The sequence below is a fragment of the Plecotus auritus genome (assembly GCF_963455305.1).
Source record: "Plecotus auritus genome assembly, chromosome: 3".
Taxonomy (NCBI): Eukaryota; Metazoa; Chordata; class Mammalia; order Chiroptera; family Vespertilionidae; genus Plecotus; species Plecotus auritus.
In genome coordinates, this window is record NC_137772.1 from 36,246,280 (window position 1) to 36,272,234 (window position 25,955).

General features: G+C 42.4%; 1 protein-coding gene across 2 annotated transcripts in view; it reads left to right on the forward strand.

Moving 5' to 3' along the window:
* Nucleotides 1-4,601: 4,601 nt before the first annotated feature.
* EFNB2 (ephrin B2) overlaps nt 4,602-25,955 on the forward strand; it is a 46,011-nt gene continuing 24,657 nt past the window's right edge. For both annotated transcript variants that reach the window (XM_080661843.1, XM_080661844.1), the window contains exon 1: nt 4,602-5,380. In XM_080661843.1, coding sequence (XP_080517969.1) covers nt 5,259-5,380 — 122 coding nt within the window. In that variant the 5' untranslated portion in view covers nt 4,602-5,258. The remainder of the gene's footprint in view (nt 5,381-25,955) is intronic.

Here is a 25,955-nt window from a genome sequence, read left to right on the forward strand (position 1 = left end):
CACTGGGGATCGAGCCCACAACCCAGGCATGTGCCCTTGACTGGAATCAAACCTGGAACACTTCAGTCCGCAGGCCAACACTCAACCATTGAGCCAAACCAGCTAGAGCTCTCCAGTATTCTTATGAACACTCAATTATCAGTGTTATTAATTAGTGAAAGGACCTAAGAGGACTACTGAAGGTGAAAGAATTAAGGGCCTCGACTTAGAAACCAGGAATGTGTGTTGAAAGCCCAAGCAGTAGATAGTATTACATTCGTTATTCACGTTGTTTACTCATGTTTAAAAAAAAAAATTGTCCATAATCTTGGAGTAGCTATTACACTGCACTATACATTTTGTAGCAGATTTGCCATTGATTTTCAGATTACTAGATTGCATTGCCTGATTTTATATATTTAGTACCTGCAGTTACTAGAATAACTGATTTGCAGCTGGGAAACACTGGAAGAGGATACAGATGACCCACTATCAAAGTTGTGTGTGTGATTGAACATCATTGGAAGTCTTGAAGGTTGTTTTCCTGGGTCTTCAATGGTTGATTAGGCAGCAGTCGCCAACCATTCGGACCTCACTGACGACCGCTGGATTTGAGGATGTTCAAATGGTTGTATTTTTTTATACATATTTTAGTCTTGCTATGCCTGAAAGCCAGTAAGTTGAAAATTACAACTTCACTGATGCAGCAGTTTCACTATCACTCAGGCAAGAGTGAACCTGTGTGTTTAATAGTGTCAGTATATTTTCTACTGTTACTGACTAAACATGACTTTATTAACATCAGAATAAAATGGGTTTGTACTTAGTATACATTTGGGTAATGATTGCTTCCTTCACTTTAAAGGTTTTCACTATCGATCAAATGACAAAGAAAGGAATATACAATTGCAGCTGTTTCTAAATGTCTTACTATAAAGTGGGTTAAAGAGGTAGCAAAAATGATTTTATCAACCCATTTTAGGAGACCTTTTATCAAATGACTGCTATCAGTAATATCCCTTATATGTTTAGAGCAGAATTTAACTTTATAATCTGCAGTATATATCACATCAGTCCATAAAGTGGGAATGCTACTTAGAGAATTTAAATTACAATTGAGTGACAAAATCAGAACTGCACATCTGTGAGTGTGTCTTTACCAAACTACCAATTCCACCTGGAATGGTGACGAGCTTGGTTGGTCCTCTTAGGGAAATGAGGTTTCTTTCATGCCAGGTGCCCAGGATAGTTGGAGCCATAACTGTATTCTTTCCACTTGTGCTGCCTTTTTTGCATTAATGTAAAAGCAATGGTAGATTAAGCTAGAGATTTAGATGACTACTATAGTGGGAAATGGTATTTTGGTTTCATAAGGAATATGTTGTATGATCTATAATGTATGATTTGTCACTAAATTTCCAAAAGGGAAAATTTTTCTTTTGACCAAGAACCCACTGTATTAATACTTTCCTACCAAACTCATAAGTAGATTTAAGAAGCTTTAATGTGTGATCTGAATTTTAGGAGCTTTATTGATGGGGCAGGAGTGTATGACAAAGTTGATCTAAGAAAGGGTTTTATTTTCTACTTGTTTCAAAGTTTTCCCCAGTAAATTGAGCATTTGCAAGAAGAGTTCTAAAAACTTAAGTGACTAGTATGAAATAAATTGCAAGCAATGCCAGGAAACAAAGGTACAGTTTTAGTAGAAATATGGAGCTACATAGAAAGTTCATGGCTTGGACAACATTCAATCAAGTACATAAAGTTTCAGTAATTTTTTCAGTAATGTTAAATTTAGATAAGGATTTTGTTCTTTGTTTTTACAGAAGTTATGTTAACGATGTATTTTGAAGTACTTATTAGAATTGATAGGTTACCATGCAAGGACTATATAAGAAACTTAAGTTCTAAAGATAAGTGCATGCTTGGGAATTCAAAGAGGCAGAAACATAACTAGTAAGGAGAATTTACTTGGGCAAAATGGATTGCCCTCTTGTTTTTTTTTTAAACTTGCATTAAGCATTTGCCACCTTGTTTGACGTTCAAATTTATATCTATTTTTGTAATTGACTAAATTCCAAAATTTTTTATTAATTTGATTTTTAGAAATTTCTTCCTTAACTCTAGAAATAGTTTAAAGTAACTTTTTGTGCTAAAATAAAATTTATTTTTGATGGGTTAATAATGTGCTGGTAAATTACAGATTTTCAAAAAAAATCATGTTTCTCCAACACTTTAATTGTAAAATGAAGTCCTTTAAATGCAAATAAGTATTAAATAACTGATGTGATTGGTTCTTCTTGGGTTCCCATACTTAAAAAGTCAGCTTTGTCTTTTTGTACATACGGCTTTTTTTTTTTTTTTTGGCCTTGCATGATATATGATTTGAGGTGATGCTTTTAATGGCTGAAATTACTATCTAAGCAGCAGTGAAACTTTAGCATGTTGAAGTTACTGCTGCTGATGCTTTTCACATATTATATATAGCTAATTATTCATATTTAGTGAAAGCTGATACATGTTCACACACTCCAAAGTTATACAACAGGAATCTTGAGTAGGATTTTAATTTTTGGTCAAATAAAAATAGGAAGTGAGTTTATACGTACATTTATATTTTTCTCAAGGTAAAATGCTGTGGATGTGAGAATATCTGATTTACTAAAAATGGAAGCTATGGCTATTTTCAGACAATGCAAAATTCCTTTATTTCCTCTAGTTAACTTGAAGAGAGGATGTAGGAGCTAAGAGGTCACAACTTAAACTTCACAATGTAAGTTTGCTAAATAAAAACGTACTAAGGTACTCACTTTTAATTCTTTTAAAAGATCTTTAAGCTAGTAGCTTTTAAATAAAAATTTAAGAAATTTAAGAACATTTTAAGAGAAATATTTAAGAAATTTAAGAAACAAATTTCTTGAATGCTTTAAGCTTATTAAAAACGACTTATTTTTACATGTGAATTTATGAATACTGCCTATCCTTTCTTGTGTTTTTTAGCCCTCCTGGAAATCTGCCCATGTCCTGGAATCGGTTTTTACCGCCTTTGAGTCTTAAATATTATTTCCTTGAGTTGGAGGCTTGTTTAAAACTAGCAATTGAGGAATGTAAAGTTTTCTCGAGTAAAGATCAACTTGGAATAAAATGTTTTCACAACCTCGCGTATCCTAAATAACGTTTTCGATCTTAAAATAGCCTTTACTATTTTTTTACACGCCCAGTTGCAATATACATTAATTTATGGCTTAGATTTCACAAAACGAATACTTAATGCACCATAAAATCTTCAAATGTTAAAAACAAGGGTGAAAGCAAACTGGTATCTAAACACGATGTTTCTAACATACATTTTCTGTTTTAAATTAGCTTAGCGGATAAGTTGGGTTAAGAAATACAACTGTAGGAATACCGCCCAGTTCTTTGCATCTGAAACATTAAACCCTGGAGTAAACAGGAGTTGGGGTTTTTGAAAGCATGTTGTGGATATACGGCATACTTTTTTCCCCAAACTGTACTGTACCTAATTAACTCCGTGTTCGTCTGCTCTTGGTCATTTAAGAAAGGTTCTCTTTTGGACTTTTTCTGCGCGATTAGATGGAGGGGGAAAGCGGGGGTGGGGGATGCTGTACTGGGTCTGGGTGGGTAGACAGACTATTGTGCTCTCGCACGCAGAGATGTCAAGCTGGCCGCTAGTGGGCGCTGTGGGTCCGTGGAAATAGTCGACAGGGTGGTGTTTGTCCAAGTGGTTCTTTGGGAAAGCACTTCGCCAAGAACCCAAGCGGATTCCTGCCACCTCTCCATTTGGGCGCTATTTGATACAGTCACCCCTAAATTCCCAGCCACCTTGGGGAGGCGTGTGTCCCGGAGGCTAATTAAGGAAAAGTCCCGCAGCCGGCGACACTTCCAGGAAGTGCTGCCTTCGATGCTAAGCAAGGCGCAGACGATTCAGGGCCAGGACGTCCACGCCCTCAATGTCTGCTGCCCCACCGGCGCCCGGTCCCCGGGAATCATTTGGCAACTCTAGGCCCCGTTGACTTAGGTTGGGCCCCTGCTGACGTTTGGTACCAAAATCAGGTCTGAAACGCATCACTGAGAGGCCTGGGAGAGGAAGGGATGCGCGTGCGGGGTGGGAGTCAGACCATACAGAGTGATCCCACTTTATATTTAAAGAAGGAAGACGCACGGGGAAACGCACTGCCTTGGACTCTGTCGGTAAAGTTTCGCCCTCTACGTTGTTGTCCCTCTTTCAAAGTTAGGACACTTGCCAGGCAATGAAGTCGCGACCTGGGAACTGGGACAGGTGACTCAGTGCAGTCCCCGCTTCCCACTCGCCCGTCCCCGTCTGCGTCCCTGCCCCGCAGCTCAGGGGCTGCGCGGCGAGCAGCAGGCTCCTCTCCTTCGCAGACTTCCCAGCGCTCAGCTCGCGTCGCCGCCGGGGGACGGAGGGCGGGGCTCACCTGTCAGCCGACGCCCCGCCTTGCGGGGCCCAATGTCGGACGGGGGCGGATGACCGACGGGCCAGCAGCCCAACCAACAGGCGCTGCGTGCGGAGGACCAATGGGCTGCGCTATGTGGGGCGGGGCCCCGCGTTTATAGTGCTCTGACAGCGCGCCGGCCGCGCTGACTCTCCTCGGCAGGGACAGCGGCGCTGTCCGGATCTAGTAGCTGCGCGCAGAGCGGGTCCCAGCGCCCTCCCCGCACACAAAGGCCCGCGCGCGTCCGGCGCCCGCGGCTGGGACCGAGCCCCTCCTGCTTGCTCTGCAGGCTGAGAGCCGCGAGGAGTGGGGAGGCTCCCGCGCTCTGGAGACATTCCTCGCTGCTCCGCGCTCCGGGACATGGAATCGCGTCGTCGCGGCGCCCGCGCGCTCGGGCCACTGCCCATCCTCCTGGATCTATAGTGCGAGGCAGCCCCGCTCGGGACGCAGCGCCCGCCACCCGCGCCCAGTCGTTTCTCCGCCTTTGTGTCCCGGCCGCGCGCCCTCCCTGCCGTCCCGCGCCCGACACCCTGGAGTCGCACGGGAGCCGGCGGTTCGAGCTGGGTCCGGCGCGGCGACCCGGAGCCCCGAGCCCGCCGCGCCGCCGCGCCCCGTGTGTGCGCTCCAGCCTCTCGCCGTGAGGGCCCCAAGGGGAGCGCTCCTGGCGTCGGTGACCGCTGGAGCTGCTCAGCGCGCCCCAGATCTGCCTGCAGTCTCCCTTTTTCTGTCTGGAGAATTAGGGCTTCCGGCCCGCACCCCATACCTCCGCCGTCCCGAGTGCGCGGAGCTGGGAGCGGCTTGGCCATGGCCGTGAGGAGGGACTCCGTGTGGAAGTACTGCTGGGGAGTTTTGATGGTTTTATGCAGAAGTGCGATTTCCAGATCGATAGTTTTAGAGCCCATCTATTGGAATTCCTCGAACTCCAAGTAAGTGGCATCCGCGATCACCCTCGCCACCCCGGGTCTGCCGCACCGCGCGGTCCGTACGAGAGAAAGGTCGGGCCGCGGAGCCTCAGAGCCTATTTCTGGAACCTCGGTCTCCCCCCATTAGCCCCCAGATTCCAGTCTCCCATCCATGTCACATTACACTTGATAGAGTCTCCTCGCTCTGCTTTTCAATCGGAGCGCCAGGGCTAAGATGCTCCCTCCCCGCCTTCCTTCCCCCTGGAGCTCCCGGGTGTTAAAAAGCTCCTGGCGGCTCTGTGCCACGTCCGCAAAGGTGTCCGATGGCAATTGGACCCCTTCTTTTCGAGGATGGAGAACAGGGCCACAAACCGGGCTGGCAGGCTCACAGGGGCTGGCGAGCTCTGGAGAGAGGCGGGGATGCTGCGCCCCCGACGAGCGCCCGAGCACGGTGAGGGCCCCGAGGGCGGGCCCCTGGCAGTGGGGCGCACCCTGGAGAAGGGAGCCTGTGGTCCCTGGGCCGTCCGTAGGGCCCAGGATCCTGAGTGCCTAGGCGGCAAGCCGCCTGCCCCAGAGTGCAGGGAGAGCTCGCTAGCTCCGCGGGCGAACTCCAGGGGCGAGCTCACTGCTTCCCGTCCCATAGAGGGGCCTTAGGGTTTTCCTGGAGATCCCTGCACGTTGGCCGCTCTCTTCTTTCCTAAACCAGTGGCCACGAACTCAGTGTGGTCCGATAGCTGACTAGATTTTAAGGACGCTCTTTCCAAAAGCTTAATTAAGGCCCTGCCCAGTCGACCTAGCTGAAGCCTTCACGCCTGGGGAGCCTGGGCTGGAATGGGATCCTTAGACCCGACTTGCTTTTATCAAACTGTGCGGCCAGGAGAAAGCCAGGCCTTGTGGAGATTGACTTTCAGTGTGAGCTACCAGAGTACATTTAGAATTTAGAAAAGGCGATCCATCGCTAACTATCTCGCAATTACTCCTCTGTGCGCTCAGTATTGCATATTACCTCATTCTCGGGATGCATTCTGAATCTCAGCCAAAAATATTTTACAGAACCATGGAATTTTAGCCTTGAGAAAACTTGGGAAAACTATGGAGGCATTGGCTGGTTCCTGGAGTAAGCGTTTGAGATCAGAAGCAAAATCAATGGCCTAATTGAAGTTGAGCAAGTTGGCCATGGATTTAGGAGTAAAGAGAAGGGGGGATTGATTTAGAAATCACATCTTAATTAAAGAATTATATCTACTCCTTTAAAAGTGGTCAATTTCAAATTCACCATTACTAACCCAGAATTCCCAATGACAAGGGCGAGAAACGTCACAGCACTAAAGCGGATCAAACAAATTCATGCACGATGCTAGATGGCACTTCACAACATTGCTCACATTTAAAAGTTACTTAATGAAATCTTCCATTTAGCCTCATCTTATATGGGCGTCTTTTTGTTGTTGTTTCTTAATGTAAGATACCGTATTTGCTGAGAAATTAGTGGCTGTAACATCTTTACGCTGATACAGAAGAGTGAGGCACCAGGTGGTGCCAGAAAGCGCAGGGCTCAGACCTGCTCACAGCAGCGGGTGTCCGGCCAGGCGGGCGGGAAGCTCGGATGAGGCCAGCCAGTGCTCGCTTTGTGCCTACAGAGGTCACTCTTCCATGCACAATGCTCGCGGCGCCAGACCTTACCTCTTCCCCCAGGCTGCCTGCGCCGCTCCACTTTGCACTTTCACTGATGTACAATCTTTGGGGTTTGATTCCCCCGCCCCCCCCATTGGGATTTAACATTTGTACTTAAATCTAGTTTAAAGAAATCCCCATTAACTCCTCCAGCGTTCAGCTCTCTCTCTCTCTCTCTCTCTCTCTATATATATATATCTTTGCATTGTTAGCTACTAGTTTGTGTGTATCTGGGAGGAGCATTAGAAATACCTACTTGGAAAAAAACGTAGAGCAATTATTTCAGTGTAAGGTTTAGACATTAATATTTCTTTTCCTAACGTGTGTGGGGGCAACGGCTATTTACTCACCGTCCTGATGATTATTAGCATTAGTCTGCTTTTCCTAGCTGTGGTCACAGATTTAGAGACCTACTGGAGGCCTGCATTTTAGAGAAAGAAGCCCGCCTCCTTGCACTGCTGATGTTGCTGTTGGCTTGATTGCTTCAGTCCTCAAGAGTAGAATTTCTTTTATAGTTCTCACAATAATGGCTTGCCTGGAGGACTGGGTAATTTGTCCCTGGAAAAGGTCTACTTAAAGTATGTAGCTCAGTGCTAGCGTGAAAGATCAGAAAGATTTCTTCCTGGAGGAATGAATAAAAACCCCTCATGTCACGGGTTCATTTTAGTTGGGGAAGTTGCATATTTATTTCCAGAGAAAAGTTGGTCGGTCAGTGTGATGTGGCAAGAAGGTAATCAAATGCATTGAAGTTTCACATCAGTTCATCTGAACTGGGGAACAACTCATTTGCAATGAAGCAACCATCAGTAATTAGATTTGTTTCATTCAGGGGTCAGCTTTTTTAGCAGGTGGTGGACATAGGGACCATGCAGCAGCTGTTTGGATACAGAGTCCAGAAAATCCTTTGTAAATTCACTGTCTCCATAACTACTTGAATCACACTGTCTGCTGCTCCCATCCCTGAGAGTGTATGCAGTAATTGAAAGAAGTTCTACATACTGAAACACTAGCCCTGTTTGATCATTAACATTGCATCCATGTGCTCTGCTAGAGTTGGATCAGCTGTAGACATTTAGGTTGTTTAAGCAGTTTGTGTGTATGTGTGTGTGTGTGTGTGTGTGTGTGTGTGTGTGTGTGTGTGTGTGTTAACCTTGGGAGAGAATAGCAAAACCTGAATTTTTCATTCATTTCTAGTTAACATTTCAGTAGGACAATTTTTTCCAAACATTATGTTCTTGCCAAAATAAAATAGTTGTTTCTTTTTTTTTTTTTTTAAATATTGATTTCACTTGAGAGGAAGCAAGTCTGTATTGGTATGGTATTCTAGAATGAATTACACTGACTTCGTTGAAAATTTCAGTTGAGCCTTAATTTCTTATGTCTAGGGGTGCTATTTCCTACGCACCGCATACTAGTTAGTTAACAAAGCATTTTGCTTTTCCCATGTCATTTTTTTTTCTTACATAATACTAAACTCCTGATACTGATTGACTTGATAGAAAAGAATGGCCGGATAATATCCAGATAACCTATAATACATGGGCTCCATCACAGTCAGGCTCCGAATAAATACGGACCTGTCAGAGATGGATAAAATAAACTACAATGGATAGTGCTGTTTAAACAGCCCATTCAATACCATATATAAGCCAGCCTGCCTTCCATTGTGCCTGAAATTCTTATTTTTGTAGATAAACAAATGCACATTCAGCACTGATTGAATAGCCCCTTGAACTATGCTCCACAGTTTGCATTTGGGTTAATCTTGTCGGTTTTAATATAGAGAGAAAAAAGCACAAAGCGCCAGGGGTGGAATTGTTAGTGCTTTCACATCCACATTCCTCACGTTTTGTCAGGATGATAAACTGTAGGTAATGGACTGTCGTCGTTCCACCGGACAACTGAGCCAGAGAGAGCACAAAGACAGAGCTAAAGCGATATCTCACAACATGCTTGGTAGCCTTCTTTCAGACAGGAGAGAATTTATTTGGGAATCGTGTGTCTAGGGACTGCACTTTCTAACCTCAGCAATTACAGCTTCAAGCCTCAGAAATGGGAGCTGGGGGTTAAGATGATTTGTTAAGCACTTGGTTCTAAATCTTCCACAAAGCATAGCTGTTGACACTTGTCCAACCCATGCAAAGAAATGCAAATGACTTCAACATCCCTAAATGTTTCTGACTCCTAGGCTGAAGGATGAGGACAGGTGAATTAGACATCTTTCCCAGGTCAGCTAAAAAATAAAAATAAAAATAAAAAATAAAAATAAATAAACAAAAAAATACTACAGATTGGTATGGCTTCTCCACATGGAGTCAGCTGAAGAATAATAATAATGGGTGTATTTCAATTAATTCCCATAAAACCTCTTCTCTGTAAATTTACTGAGATAAATCCTTTAGTTGGTGGCTCACCACCATAATTTCCTTCAAATGGAGCAACTAAATCTTTGCTACCTTGCCTTCCGATGAAATGCTCCAGGTAGCTCCCAGGAGGCTGATTCTGAACATCTACATTAGAGCAGCATTTCCCAGCATGTTCTCCTAAGAGGAAAGATTTGAGACCCCAACCTGACTGCATTGACGCGTCATAGGAATGGGAGTGGCGGGGGAGGGAAGTACTGTAGACCCTCACCAAAAGAGAAAAAATTTCTTAAAGAGGGATATTTCCTTAGCACTTTATGAAAACTTTATTCTTAAACTCTCCCATTGCAAATTAGACCAAAAAGAAGCGCTCTTCTTTAAGAAATAATGATTAAAATGGTATCCTGCCTGCCTAATCTCTGCCTTCATTTGCTGCTGACATAAAGAGCCTGTTTTTCAGGTCACTTATCATACATCTACATAGATTTGCTTATGAGCTCACCCTTTGTGTGAGGAGTAGAGCCTTAAATAGGAGTGTTCAGCTGTTTAAAATATTTTGATTAAAATATGCAGAACCCATAGAACGATAAGCTTCTAGTTAGGAATTGGGTCTTTCAGGGAAGAGCCCCCCCCCCCCCCACCTTTTTTTTTTTTTTTTTTTTTTTTAAGGGGAGGAATTAGAATGGGGCTGGGAGAGGAATATAAGAAAAGCAAAGAAGGAAGGATGGCGAATGGGACAGTGTTCCGAACAGCTTGGAGAAACTCCTGTGGCTTCATTGTCTCTCTAAAGCCAAATAATACAAAGACATCAGCAATTCAGCCCTTCTCCCATGATGGAAAATGTAAACCGTTGACATGGCTCCTCTGTTTAACTTGTTTAATTCTCATTTTAAATTCAGTACTATACTAGCCGTGTGAACTCTGAAGATTTCTTTAGTAATCCATTTTGTAGTTCCGAATCAAAAACAAAGTGAAAGGGTCTGACACAATTTGCTTTTATTTTTAGGCAAATCAACCCTGGTCATAGTTAATAAGGGGATTACAACCCAGACTAGGTCTTTACAGATGTAATGTAAATCAAGGGCAGAGTATAAAGAAACTGATCCCTTTTGATTGAAGTATGGTAAAAAGGCATAGAGAAACTAGCAGCAGTAATCTGATTGTATGGCAATAAAACCACCATTTTCTGTCTTTCAGATAAAAATAATGTGGTAAATCCATGCAGTTCATAAGATGTAAAGGCAGATAAAGGGTGAAGCCATGGCAACATATAGATTAGCTTGATGTTGGAAATGACACGTCTCTGAAAAGGGTGTAGAAACGGAGGCCCTTGCTCCAGGCTGTTGCCTATTATGTGAGAACCACACAGACTTGGAAACTCGGATTAGAAAGTATGAAAGCCCTACTTGTGGCCTGGGATGGTGAAAGCAGGAAAGAAAAGCTGCTCAGTTCTTGCTCATTGGTGGCAGATAATATGGCAAAGGTAGATGTCATTGACTGCCTTTTTCAGAGATTGAGATTGGGGCTGATTAAAACTTCAGATCACTGCAGTTGTTAAGGCCTGCAAGATTTTCCTTTTTAACTCCTGGCCTAACAGCGCCAGTCATTCTGTAGGATTAACTGCACTTGGCGGTCCCTGCCTTAATCTATTTGGGCTTCAGGCAGGGACATGCTGGCAGGGAACAGAGACCAGAGGGGAGAGGTAGGGCTGGAGTTATCGCAAAAGAAAACAGAGACCTTTTGATTTCAACCTTCTCCCAGACCCTGAGCCATCAAGCACAGAGAGGGAGAAGAAAAGGTAAACATGTATTATTGTCCCTCTCCCTTAGCCAGAGAGGAAAAAAAAAAAAAAAAAAAAAAAAAAAAAAAATATATATATATATATATATATATATATATATATATATATAATAAAATCAATAACAAAGGGAATTTAGTTTTCATTCCAGTCAGTAATAATCCAACGGGCTCTCTCTAGATGATATTTTACTTATAAATGTGAGTTTTAACCTTTGAGTCCAATGGGATAAGCACCCTTCATGTAAATAAAAGGCTTGTAAAAATGTTAGCGCTGCCCAGCTTTAACGTTAAATACAATAACAACAAAATCGTCATGCTGTTGCATCTTAATTGCCCCCTGTAACGAGCAACCTTGTAAATAAGCTGTACTTTTGTTTTTGCCTTCCACACTTTCCATTTTAGTCATTAAACAAAATAAGCCATTGAAGCCGTGATTGGGTTACATGCAGAGTGACATCTGCAATTGGGTCAAGCCAGAAAGGAAATATTTGCTTTATTGCCTCTTTGGCCTTGAAGAAAAGTTTCAGCAGTTCCTTAGGAGAGTCTGAACTCTTAAGACATTGACAATACTGAATTGTCACACCCCCAGTGCCTTTCCTGATGGAGTGGCTGGCTCAAGGGGATTCGGCGCTGTTTTGCTTACACTACATAGGTCCTTTGTAGACTAACACATTCTGTGAGTGTCTGAAGATCTTCATTAATCCCAAATATTCTATTTCAGACCCATTTCATTGATTTTATTCCTAATTCTCAGGCAGCTGACTTGACCATCTGTTTTGGGCTGTAGATTTATTGCATATGTTGCCTGTTTTTCTGTTCATTATTATGTGCCTGTCATAGATTAAAACCATTTTTTAAATGATTGCACATAGACCTGCCAAAGCCAATGCATACTGCTTTACCTTCCTCTCTAACTTCATTCAGTAATCTATATCCAAAGATCCATTGCGCTTGTCTGGATTCATCACAGTGAAGGGACACCCCCTAATTTACAAGCTGGTCACATCCAAGCACCTTGCATTCTACATTTGACAATGATTGCTAATGGCCCATTCAGCTAAAGTATTTGCTTGTTAACAGGGAACAGAACATGATAAATGTCCAGCAAGCTTGCGGCCTCCTTCAGCTTTTCAGTTGCAGACTGGTGCATATTTATGGCAGGCAGATGACAAAAGAAGAAGCTGAATTGCCCTGGCCTCCAGCTTTCTATGAGGACCAGGGTTAAAGTGATTAGAGAAATGATGCAGGAAAAAGCCCTGCCACTTGTTTACTAACCATCATCCTGCTCTGAACATATTTCAGAAGTGTTACACGTAAGGATGGTTGAATCTGGCTAACCAGTAAAAAGTATAGGTGATCAATTATGAAATGTTTTCCATGCCCACTGAATGCCAGGTAAACCTATTTCTGTTGCTCTAGCAGCAAATCAGCAGTGGCGCTTTATTTTCCTTTTCACGTATAAATTCAAACATGTAATTCTAGTCCAAAGCATTTTGTGACAGGTGAGTGCATGCTTGCTGATTTCAAATAAATAACATAGTAGGAGAATGCTCCATTAAAGAAAAACAAGTTGTTTCTGCCCTTAGTAACTCTCTAAAGAAAACATAGAGAAACTTGGCAGTAGTGAAGTACTAATAGTTCGCTATTTTCTTTCTCTAAAGCATGGTTAGATAAACATTCTGACTATACCCAGTAGTGGGCAGACATTCTGAAGGCTGGGAATGGAACACTGGTGCTCTGCCTTGCTCTGAAAACTTTGCAGGCGCTGGAGATTCTACATGCTTTCTATATAAAACTATTAAACAGTTCAGCTCATTTTCTCCATTTAAGTTTGGTTGCATCTGATTTTGACTACAGGCCTTGTGTCATTCATCCAATACTTGCCAGGTAAGCACCTATAGCGTCTGAGGCATTACTCTGTTTTTTTAATGGATGGATTACTCCTGTGTCACCCCAGAATAGGTATGAGTGCTACCCATGTTTTTTGAAACGGGTGTGTCAGTGTGTGTTTGTGTTGGACAAAAGCACGTGACTATAGACAGTCCTGGGCTTCTGCTTGTTTGGTAGGGGTGTGCTTTGGAGTGAGGGGGGTGCAACTCCCTGCCTTCTGCCTATTCTACTGTAGCTCCACAGTCTGCACTCCCTACAGGATACTAAGCTCTACGCATCTCAGAATCTCTGACCTACAGAGCCAGAGAGGCTGAAATGTCTCCTCCAGCTTCTCGTGGGCCTCCGGTGTTCCAGCCTGGGAACCTGAGGCCCGACGTGGTTTCACCACTGGATGGAATGCTTCTGAACCTGGCCTGAAAACATTTGCCCTGAATACAAACTGCCATCATAGTGAGTGAGGCTGGGCCAATTATATCCAAGGCCAGCTCAGAATGTTTAAAATATATTTTATTGATTTTTTTACAGAGAGAAAGGGAGAGGGATAGAGAGTTAGAAACATCGATGAGAGAGAAACACTGATCCTGCACACTTCCTACTGGGTATATGCCCAGAACCAAGGTATTGCTTCAGACCGGAATCGAACCAGGGACCTTTTAGTCCGCAGGCTGATGCTCAATCCACTGAACCAAACCAGCTAGGGGCATCAGAATGTTTACCAACTTGCAGAAGAGATAGAACATGTCAGTTTTCAGTTAACTACCAGAACTATATTTGGGGTACATCTTGGATAAAAACGAACATTCCCAAACCCCACTTAGTCTGTGGGAAAATAGATCTTTATTATAATAGACTGTCCATAAAGTTCACAGATTCCCCTTTTTATGACGTAGCAGATCAAACATCATTTCTTTAAATGTTTTCTCTGTAATCCTACAGCAATTTAGTTAAATACCCAGGGCAAAGGAAGATAGGTATACACTGCACTGTTAAGATTCACATGCAAGTTAATCCCCTTCATTGCCACCCTCCCCATTCCTACAAGGCAGGGACAAGAATGATTTCATTTCAGCATTATCTACTAGCTAGCATTGACATCCAGTAAGTATTGGTTGAATGAACAGACACAACCCAAATGTATGTTTATGGCTGCCTGCTTTGTATTAACATATCACCTACTACTGGAGCTCTATCTTTGGACCAAGGGCTCTGGAACATTAAGGCTTCAGAATCACCTGGAGGGCTTGTTAAAACAGTACTGCTGGCCCCGCCCCCGGGGATCCGGATTCCTGAGGTCTGGGTGGGACTTGAAACTTACATTTCTAACCAGCTCTCAGTTGACTTGATGCTGGTCTGAGACCACACCTTGAGAACCTTTGCCTTTGAGCAAACTTTTTGGAAAACTACTAACATTAGGTCATCGTCCTCTTAAAGGCTGTTTTGGGATCTCTGAAGAAATGCTGTGTGCCCCCATTCTTGTCTCTTTGGAGGCCATAAGGGATCATCTAGATCAGGGATGGGGAACCATTTTTCTAGCAAGGGGCCATTTGGGTATTTATGACATCATTTGAGGGCCATACAAAATGATCAATTTAAAAATTAGCCTGCTATATTTGGTCAAACATTTCATTAACTCACCCCTAATGCTTTAGCAGGGCCAGACCAAATGAGCTAGAATCTAGATCATTGACGGTGGATAATTCCTTGATTTATTCAACAAGTACTTATGAACTGTGAGGTCTATTACTACACCCTGAGAATACAAAGAACAATCTCTACCCTCAAAAGATTTACATCCTAAGGGGAGTGGAGGGAATCTGGTGGGAGCAAAGGCATTTCGTGATGTGGTGCATAGGGCTGTGTGCACTGGGGACACAGAGAAAGGCAATGGTGTTCATTCTGGAGGAGTGTCCAGAAAAGCAGCCCCAGGGAAGGGAAACTGAGTCTGGAGAGAAAGCAGGCATCTGAAAGCAAAATACACAGTAGATGTCTGCAGTAAGCAACTCAAAGTAATAACATTTCAGCGAAGGGAGCTGTGTCTCTATAAAGTGTACATCTGCAAACACCTACATTATTTTATCAGAGCATAACTCAAAGACAGAACCCACAAACGAAACAAATCGACCATGGGATAGTGAACCCAATGACTTTTCAGCTACCTTATTAATAGGAAAATTAGCAGTATCCTATGTCAAAAGGCTTGTGTTGATCATGGAAAGGTCAGGCAATTCGATTTAGTGAAGACAACCGGGTAAGTGATCTTTTAGTTTAGATCACAGTACACGCTTTTGGAATCTGGCTGTCTGGGCCCAATCCCAGTTTAGTTCATTTTTAGCTGTGAAACTTTGGAAGCAGTATCCCCTGTGTGTCTCTCAGTTGTCCTCTCTCTAAAATGGGAATAATTATCTAATAGTACTGAATAAAAGAGTAATAAAATTGTGGTCAGGATTTAAAGAGTTTATTTAGCTTTGTGCTTGCCACAATGAGCCAATATATGTCAGCTATTGTTAATTAAAATTGATTGAATATCTACTGGTTCAATTAGCCTTTCACATACAAGCGCAGAATAAATAAAAGTAAAATGTTAATAAAATTTTTCACATGGCACTTTGACCTTTTATAGGCTCTGATGTTCCATTGTGGCTTTTTAGCTGCCAGACTTTTAAACATTCTTTAAGACTTTTCTGCTCTATGAAGCACCTTTTAATTCTCCTTGTACTACCAAAATTGGATACTCTCTTTTGTGCTTTCTATCCCTGATGCTTTGTTGTGACATTCATAGCTCTGGACCCGCTCTTTCAACTTCACTGGAGAGGGAGGAGGGTCTGGGCAGAATTCACTTTGTGTGTTTAACTGCATGTACAGTAAGAGATTGGATTGTTGAATAAAAACACAAATTCGGCCTGTAGGGAGGGCAGTGTAGCATTTTTTGCATTAATATTAAATGGTATTTCTCGTTTAGAAACCTCCTTACCTGGTGGGCATAGTATATTTTATTGAACAAGGTTGCATATAGCTTACTATGTGTCAGCTTCTGTTCTCATTGCTTGACCAATGCATTCAGCCATCATAGTAACCATCTGAGTGGTACTTTTATGATTCCCATAGTACCAATGGGGAAACTGAGACACAGATTGGTTAATTATCTTGCCCAAAATCCTATAGCTAATAAGTGCTACAGTGTGCACTTGAACCTGATTACTCTGGTTCTAGAACCCCTCCTAATTCCCTGCCTCTTTTTCTTATGCTGTGGCATGGAATATGTAGAAATCGTGTACTAAATTATGTGTTTGCTCAAAGCAGTACACACAAGGTACATAAAAAGAAAGTTTTGGGTACAACTCTTTCCTTGTCCATCTTGACGTATAGTCTTTCTCTGATGGGCATGCAATTCTAAATCGATCCTTTAAGTCTTTGACATAACAAGATTGTACCCAGTGAGGACTAGTTATGAAAGTGTGTCATATTAATGCACTTAGTGGGTATTACTCCTTTAATATCTACTTGTTTGTTTGCTGGGAGAAAAAGTCAGATTTCCGAGGAGTTGCATTTGGTTCTACGCGGAGTGTGTGTCAAGCAACGGAGATAGTATGACATCTTTTTTAGAGTCTAGTCACAATTAAATGCCATTTTATTTTGGATTTTGGGAGCGGTGCCAGCTTCCAGCTTGTCAGAGCTGAGAAGACTCAAATCAAGTCCAGGCCTATTTCTACAGCAAACTGGGATTCTGGCGTCCTGCCTGTGGATTCATTCAGTATAGCCAGCCCATCTGGCTTTTGATGTTCGGCAAGTTTGGAGCAGTTTGTTTCAGGAAGCCGGGTGGCAAGTATTGGTGGGCCTGGGGTTCTCTTGACTCCGGACTCAGCCTCTCCGGATGGCTTTTCCCTGGGATCCATCATCTGCTCATACCTGTACACCAAGCAGCCAGCGGGAGGGGCAAATCACCAGATCTTTATTTCTCTTAGAGGGCCCCAGGGCATCCTCTTATCTCCTCCTGTCCAACTGCCTTCCTTTTAGTTCAGGAGCAGTCAAATTCCTTACTGTATTTAACTTTGGGGGTGTTTTGTTTTTTTGGTCGAGGTAATGCCAGGCTGCTCGTGGTGACTGAGCAGGAAATATATTGTCCACAGGGTTACAATGGCACACCATTCTCATGTTTCTAAGATACACAATTTTGGGGTAATCTTTAGGGAAGTCAGTAGCAACCCAAGTGGTTTTACTCTTTTCATAAATTAGCAGTGCAGACCTGGCTGTTGTGTAACCTGTCTGGTTTCTCTTCCCCCTTTCCCACTCTCTGGGCTGTCACAGGCAATAGAAGGTGCAGGAAAATGGCTCCTGTCATATGCCCACCTCCCACCTATCCTTCACCCTGCTCTGGAGCCGGGAAGGAGGAAGTATTCAGGAGGCGGCTATAAAGCGATTATGCACAGCCTTATAAATTGTGTTGCTAGTCTTATTATGCTTGGCTGGCAAGGAGAATCTCATCTTACATCAAGAGAGAATGAAAAGAATTTTGTCTCTTCTTAAATCTTATTTATCGAAGTATTAATCCTTTATTTACACTGACACCTATTGACCTCCCATTCTATACAAGGCACTGGGAGGACAGGGCGCTGAGGTCCAAGGGTAAATGCAACAGGCTGAGTCCTAGAGGCACACTGCAGCTCGGAGAGCAAGCACTGGACGCCTTTGGTGTGTCCACACTTTCTTTCAGAGCCGTTTGCCCCACTGAAGTTTCATTCACCCATAAAACATGGGTGAATTGTTTTTCGAAATAGGCAAGATTCTTTAAAATAATAAAAAAAAAAGTGATGATGGGAATGAAAGGCATGGGAGGGGTTGATAGAAAAGATACACCCAAATTCTAGGCTGTGATATTGCTATGTGCTAAGACCTTAATTCCATTTCTTTGAGTTGTTAAAATGAACAACCCATTCCCGGTATGATTTATGCGTGCCTTTCATCTCTGTGATTTTCCCACTCGGGTAGATGATCACATAGATCTCCATGCTTCTATCTAAAACAACAGAGAACCGGCTGGAAATGCCCTTTAAATTTCTTTCTCTATGAAAGGCATTTTTCTTTCTGGGGCCTCACCTGTAAATAACGAGAGTTCCACCTTCCTTTATAGACTCTGGCTAAAAGCATGGTTTGGAACAAGACCGTGCAGGTGCAAACAACTTACAGTTGGGAAAGAAGCCCGCACTGTCTCTTGCCTCTCAGGGTTGTGAAACACTTGTTTCAGTAATGGAGCCAGCGTGGTCAAGCCAGCATGACAAAGGTTGGCCTTAGTCATTCACTCTCTCGTTCGTTTTCCCACTGCACAGCGTTGCATCCCAGGCTTACTGTTCAAGTCCCTCAGTGTTGCTTGACCTGACATTCAGTGCAGCATTCATGGCATGATTTTCTTTTTCGGAAAGTTTTGAAGGAGGGGCTGTTTTAGAGCCATGGGTCTCTGTGAACTGTGAAAAGGAAACAATGATATCTGTGTATCACACACTTAAAGTTTGACTTATAGATGAACGTACCTTTTTTAACCTCAGCTTGCGATATGCTGTCCTATCATGAATGGCAGGTTTTTATAGACAGTGAAAATCATGGTATGGATAAAAGTGAAGTAATGACTTGGGTTATTTTCCTGCAAGAAAATTTAAGCTATGAGAATATTACCTTGGAGGATTTAAAAATAAAATTTATTTTAGCCACCAGTGTTTTGAGCATTATATCACAAATAAAAGACAAGATTAACATCAGAAGGAGTCAGTTTTCATTCAATTGTGCAGCATTGTAGGCTGTGAAATTTAATCTTATTTTGACTTGTATGGTAATTGCAGAATGACAGAGGGAAATGGATTAAGTTTAAATAAAAGTATACACATCAGCACGCACAGACTGTTAAATGCAAGTGGAGGTCACTGGGCCAAGAATGTATTGCAGATTAGAATTTTATAAATAAAACTTTCCTGTGGACTAGTTTAATGCTTTTTTTTGAGTATGTGCACAGATGAAGAGGCACAAATACTGGAGCGCCTCACCTTGAAGAGTTGCTAAACTGGTTTACAGGCTTATAGGCTCACAGTACACTTGAATTCCTGTGCTTCTCATCTTTCCCTTTCTTGAAAAGATTTTGCTTGTCATTGGTGTGAAGTTTGAAATGCACACCCCTCCTCTTAGTTCTCGGATTTATAACACGTTAATGGCCCCAAATTGTATAGCTGGCTTTTATGCCCCTTTTCTTTTCCTTGAATACATCAGGTTCATGTTGCAGATAATATTTGTTTCAGAAAAGTGTGAAAGAAGGGGCACCTGTGAAAGCAGACAATTGTTCCAGCACATATACACATTCGAATTAAAGCAGAAAATGTCAGTTACAGCCTCCAGTTACTACCTTGTTTCTTGGAGGTTTAAAACCACTAGTGGAGGAGGTAGTGGTACACTCTCTGGACGTTTTAAGGTAATTATTTGTTACTCCAAGCAGTGGGTTCTGGTAACCTAATTCCGTATAAACCTGACACCCAATAGCTACACCGCACTATCTCTCTGGTTTCAGAATATGTTTGTAAAGAAAATTGTTCTGATGTTAAAGTGCAAAAGGGGGCAGTAAAGTGCTATGCACAAAAAAAGAAAAAATTTTTCCCCAAGTATTTCTTATGGCCGATATTGCCTAAGTCTTTTTTTTTTTGGGGGGGGGGGGCTGTTTTTATTTATTTATTTAATTATATATTTTATAACAAACTCTTCTGTTTGGGGCTTTTAGAAAATATCTTAATAAGCAATAGCAGCAATCTAGCATTAAATGAAAGTAATGCAAAACTGAATATCCTGCCTGTTTATGAAATGTGCTATCAAATTCACACACTCATGAACGTGTCGTGTCCTTCTTCCGCAGTGTTTATATTCCCCAAGTGCATAGAGCATTTCTGAAAGGAATCTTGGACTTCTGTGTTAATCTTATTCTATCTCCCTATAGCCTGCAAGGCCCAAGTGCATGGTGAAGTTACGGGTCAAGGGCTTGGGCTTATCCAGAGCAGCATGCATCTTTTGTCAGCAGGTAACTGGAAAGACCAGCCAGTTACAGCAGAGCAGCAGAGTGCTTTTCCTCATTCGGAATCTCAGACTCACCCAGTTTATGAACTGACTGCTCTTCCTCCCTGCAGCCTTTGGCATTTAAGTAAAATGAAATGGAAGCATTTTATAGGAAAAGTACGTGTTTTCTAAAATGTGGTAAAAAGACAGAACTTTGATTTGTGAACAAATCCACTTCATGATACGCTGTGATTTTTGGTACACCAACTGCTAAGGTAAACCTGTCTCGAAAGTTCCTGAAGCTGGCATTCCGTGTCCCTACACTGTTAGCCAACTCTCAGATTGGTGCAGTTCAGTGATGAAGCATAAATTCTGTCTATCCCATATGTGTGTTTTTTTTGTGTTTGAATGAACTAGTACATTGCATAGTAGCTGTTACAACAGCTTTTGTGGACTCAAAAACGGATTTGTTAAATAGATCCCAATCCAGATTACAACTGTTTTAAAAATCTGATTTTAGAGAGGGAGGAAAGGAGAGAGAGAGAGAGAGACATCAATGTGAGAAATACATCAGTCGGTTGCTTCCTGGCGGGGACTTGAACCCACAACCTTCCAGTGCACAGGATGATACTTCAGCCAACTGCCAGGTCTATAATAACTTTTTTTAGTTAAGCTTTCTAAGGAATTGCATCAAAAAAGTTGAAAAGTGTACAGGCTTTAAATATGTTTAATGCTTATTTTAAAAGCCAGAGTTATGAAAGCTTGTTCAAGAAATGATAGAGTCTGTTCTTTGAAACGGTACAAAAATAATGTTCCAATCTGATCACAAAAATCATGTAGTGTTTATTGCAGAAACTTCTGAAAAAAACCAGACAGCTAAAAATTAGAGTATAAAGCATATTCTGATGATATAATTTTGAAATGAAAGGAAACATAAAAGCAATGCTCCATGAAAAAAGTAATTATTTACTTATGAATCCAATTCTGCTTGGCAGTTTGCTCCAGAGACAGATCATCCTGAGTAGAACTCCTATACCCACAATGTGCACATTGGCAGGACTGGCATTGGTCCTGTGACATGAGTACCATCGTTCTATTTTCAGGTGGACAGTATCTGCCATAAGTGTGCAGAATATTAGGTACTTAAGTAGATTGTTCTGTGCATAATGGTAAGTAGAAATGGCTCCAGGTCTGAGCTGACACTTTTTAAATTAGAAACACCATTGTCATTTATGTCTGGTTGCAGGGGCTTTGCCTGATCCAATCATTTGGCCACAGAAACTGGTCATTCTGGTCAATATGTCTTTATCTTCATCTCTTGTATTCTGCATCAGCTTCATATTTTTTGCATTTGTTACAACATTTTGATTTGCCCTTGCTCATATGGTAGTTTGGCATATTTATTGCTTTCTTTAAGAAGACCCAGCTCTTTCATATTTCATGTATATTTTCACAGACTTATTATCAGGATCAAAGGGCCATTCAGTCATTTGGCTGTTCTTCTAGGTGAACCTTGAGGAAAAGTGGAGGAAGTTTGGATGGTTGTCCTGAGGTGAATGTGTTATGGTCAGAGGCAAGGCAGGAGAGGGTAGGAGAGAAAAGAGAAAGGGAAAGGGGGCACCCACAGGTGGCTGGAAAGTGCAATTGTGGTTCCCCTACAGAGCTATCCCCAAGCATCTCAGCTCCTGGCTTCCCACGCACCCCCTCATTCCATCCAGCCAGGTTCAGAAGTCAATTGGGCAATCATGGCCTCCATCTGATTTATCCCTCGAGACCTGATAATGCAATACTGGTCAATAGAAGAATCCAGGCTTGAGATCACAACTTGTGATGTTCTGCTCTATCAAAGAAAATTGCGTGTCACGATCCCTAAACTCCTAAGTGGCTGGTTTGTGCTTTAAATGCATTGTGCTAGCTTTTTAAACAAGCAGGGGTTCCTAGAGTGGATTTAAACTTTAAAGAATACCATGTCACACAATGTCTGTATTGTAAAAATAATTTCTCCAAAGATGAACATGAAGTTGAAATGTGTAATTTAGATTATTAGAGATCTAATTTAGATTACTAAATATTAATGTCTAATTTAGGTTATTAGATTGATTCAAAGTATTCCCCAGGGAAGAATTACAGTCTGGTTTTCAGAGTAACTTTCAAAAACTTGGATTAAGTTCAATAGGGAATCAGAAGATAAAAACATACATCAAATCATTTCATTTCGGGCAGATTACATGTGGAACCCTACTTCGGGTGTCCATTTTATTTCACATTATACTGTCTCTATACTATATTTGATTCAAAGTCATCACATTTATTGTCTTGCTTGGGAATGATTCATTGCCGGGGGGGGGGGGGGGGGGGGCGGGGCGGTGGGCGGGGGAACACAGGAGTTGCCTATTTCTGCTCAGCCCGACCCACTCTCATAGCATCCCAAGGAAGCCCTTTCATGAGAAGCCATAGCACTAACGTCCAGAAAACAGTGCTGAGCCCCAGTTCTCCTGATGGGGAGGCAAACCCAGCTTCCCCTTCTCAGGAAGGCAGCGAGGTGACTGCTCTGCCCTTAAGTAGCCTGGCTCAGAGAAGAAACTGGCCTGACAGTGTTCTTTCTCCTGTGTAGGACATGAAGCACGATTGATCTTCTTTGTCTTTTGGTTTTGTATTCAACACCAGCAGATTTGATTAAATGATGCCTCTAACCACTTTTTACTTGGGATCTAGTTTAATAAAAACAACCTCACCTGCGTGATACGTATTATAACTATGGGGCTTTTCCTCCATGCTCCTTCTGGTTACAAGATGAACATTATTTCATCACACAAAAAGAAATCTATATTTGACATCCACTCTGGATGGCCAGTTTAGTCCTTTAAAATTAGCCAGTTGTCACCATCATAGTTGTTTTTGACACATCCTAGTCAACAGAAGTGTAGCATTGAATATTGCAAAATATTTGGGGAAGTTTGTTTTGGTTCTTGGTCACCTTTTGGCTGATGGCCTCCTAGGGGAAGGCAGGGATACCAGATTGCGGCCCTCATGAGCCGTGGTCTCTGGTGCTCTTACCTCAGAAGAAGCCTCGGCTTGGGGCACAACCGCGGTGATTGGCCTGGGGCTAGCGGAGGTGCTTGCAAGCTTGTGTGCAGACTGATTTTCTCTTGGTTTCCTTTAACTTTATGGCTTGGCTGTGAAAAGCTCAATTTAAGAAAAAAAAAAAATTCATTTCACAAACCAGATTTATGCTTTAATGTAATGCAGTAAGAACTGAAAAGTGTGCAGAGAAAGGGGGCTTTTCCTGTTGTGCCTGGTGTTTGGCGCAGGTGTATCCTCACCTGTTTTTCGTGTTGGGTACGTGCGCAGTGATTACCTGAAGAGAATGTGATGTAAGGTGCTTTGATCAGTGCTTAACCCAGGGTAAGTGCTCAAAAGCAGCAGTGTTTTTGTTATTAGTGTTTCTGGAGGTGTTTAATTGCCTTGCAGTTTTAATAGAAAGCGACTGTAGAAGACTGCTGATACCCATAAATCCTTCCAGAGAGAACAGCTCTGAAACTCCATCTGCACGGCTCCTTGTTCTCCAGAAACACCATCATGCCTAGGATGCTGTCTTCTGGAAATCTCATCTCTGCTCTCAGCACACCCTTGTCCCAATGCTAGGTGGTCCGAACTCGGGCATTCCTTCCATGCCTGTAATTGCAAATAGTTTGTGGCACTTAATTTGACTTAACTTTATTTGTGTATATTTTGGCTTCATTTGTTCTTCCATATTTTTTTTTCAGCGAATGCATTACTTATTGAGCATTTACCATATGTCAGCCCTTGGGCATTCGCTATTGAATCAGACACACCTGGGACCTCTGGCCCTCAGGGAGATAAATTGTAAATTCCTGATGATCAGGATCTTCTACTGTTTTTTTTTGTTGTTGTTGTTGTTGCTCAGAGTCTGGCATGAAATACGGTGCTTTAGTTGTTATACTCACATTACTCCTGTTTGTTCCCCTGTTGCCTTAGAAACAGTGAGGGTTCCTGGGAGGGAAGAAAGAGGCTGCAGGGGCTCGAAGGCACATAGTGGTGACGTGTACAAGAAATCTGTGATTCAGGCTCAAACGCAGCCTCACCCTTTGTCTATGGAGAAACCATAACCTCATCAATTAAAGCCTCTGCTATGCTGACCAGTTGGTATATATGTATGCTTACAGAGTAAACCTCTAAAGCACTCAAGTATTGGGTCTTTTTCTGTGGATTTGCATAAAGAAGCAGTAATATTTGTAAGGAACTCGTGAAACAGTTACTTTTTCAGGGGAAAGGGATAACATTCTTGCTTTACTTTTTGCCACAATATATTCTGCAAAGTGAACTGACTCTTTTCAAGCATTAGAAATAGTGAGTTTTACTGAGATTTACTTTCCATGAGCATATTAAGTATGCTTATTGAAATTTGAGCTTCTTCCCCTTCCCTTTATGGATTATGGCTCTCCCATCACTGACTGTTACCGCTTTTCATGGGATTTGTGCCTTCTGAAAATATGGTCTAGAACGTGGAGATCTTTGTTGGCACATCAGCCCATGTGTCACGTCTTCTTGGCCTCACCCATCAGCACCAGCAAAAGCTGTAACTCCGAGTTGGTGAGTGAAAAGAGAGTCATGAGGAGTTACTTACATGGGTGGGAGGACATCTCCAATGAGTCCTTGGTTAAGCAGTAAGAAAATGTATCTCATGAAGGAAACAAGATCTTGGGAGCATTTTGAATGAAGAAAGAGCTCAGTGAGCCAAACTTTAGACATAGGGTGTGATGTGGGAGAGTTCTAAGATATGCAAAGATGATATACGGCTTGCAGGGGTGGGGGAGCTGATGCGTATTTTGAAAAGAATTGACTGGATGGACAAGAAAATGGGTCCATCTCGCTGCTAAGGATGTCTGAGGCACGGGCAAGCCCCTGGGGCACTGGCCCATGGTGAAAGTTGATGGGTGTGAAGATCAGGGCTTTGCGAGGAGGCAGGTACAGGTATCCTGGCTGCAGGCCTTGGCTGTGATTTATGAATACTAGTACTTCTAACAACAGCTTACATGTGGTTGCTCTGTGTCAGCTACTAAAAGAGAAGATTTAGGGTAGAAAATATTTGAAGTGAGGTGGGAACCCCAGGCAGGAATTGGCCTCTGGTTCTTGGATGCAGTGAAGGTTTCCTAAGAAGGTTAAGGAATAAAACTGAGAAAAGGGGTGTGTCAGGCAGGTGAGTGAAGTAAGGCTCACACGATTTCATTGGTATTGATTGCCAGGCATCCTGCCCCCACTTCTTGACTACAGCAACATATATATCAGAAGCCCTGTAAGGGGCAGGGGTAAAGACTAAAAAGTCTCTTCCACAGACATTCTGATTCCATCCCTCCACCAGAACCTAGGGTCTTTGTTTTCTTATTCACAAAGTTGGACTTGCCTAGAGAGTCCACACTGGCAGTCAGGAGGTTGGGGGAATACCCAGGAGTCCTTCAGTCCTTTGGAGTTGAATTTCCAAAGCATCTCCCCAGGAAACTGGGAAAGTGATCAAGAAGATCAAAGAGAGACTCTTACTAACTGGTAATCTTCATTTGTCCAAAGTTCTAGAGAATTCTTCAAGTATGCACACATGTTTGTATGAAATTCGTTATTGTGATAAAAAATACTCATTTTGATATTATGTTAGATGATTTTTGCTCTCCTTCCCTTCCTCCCTTCCTTTCATTTTCTTTTTGTTAATGAATAAATGTCATATTGTCCTGGCTAAAAAAGCTTAATAACAAAAATAAAGTGGGGTGGGGGGGACTCGTCTCTCTTCGGGATTGTAAAGTAGCGTTCCCAAGGAAAATGACAAACCACTGTCA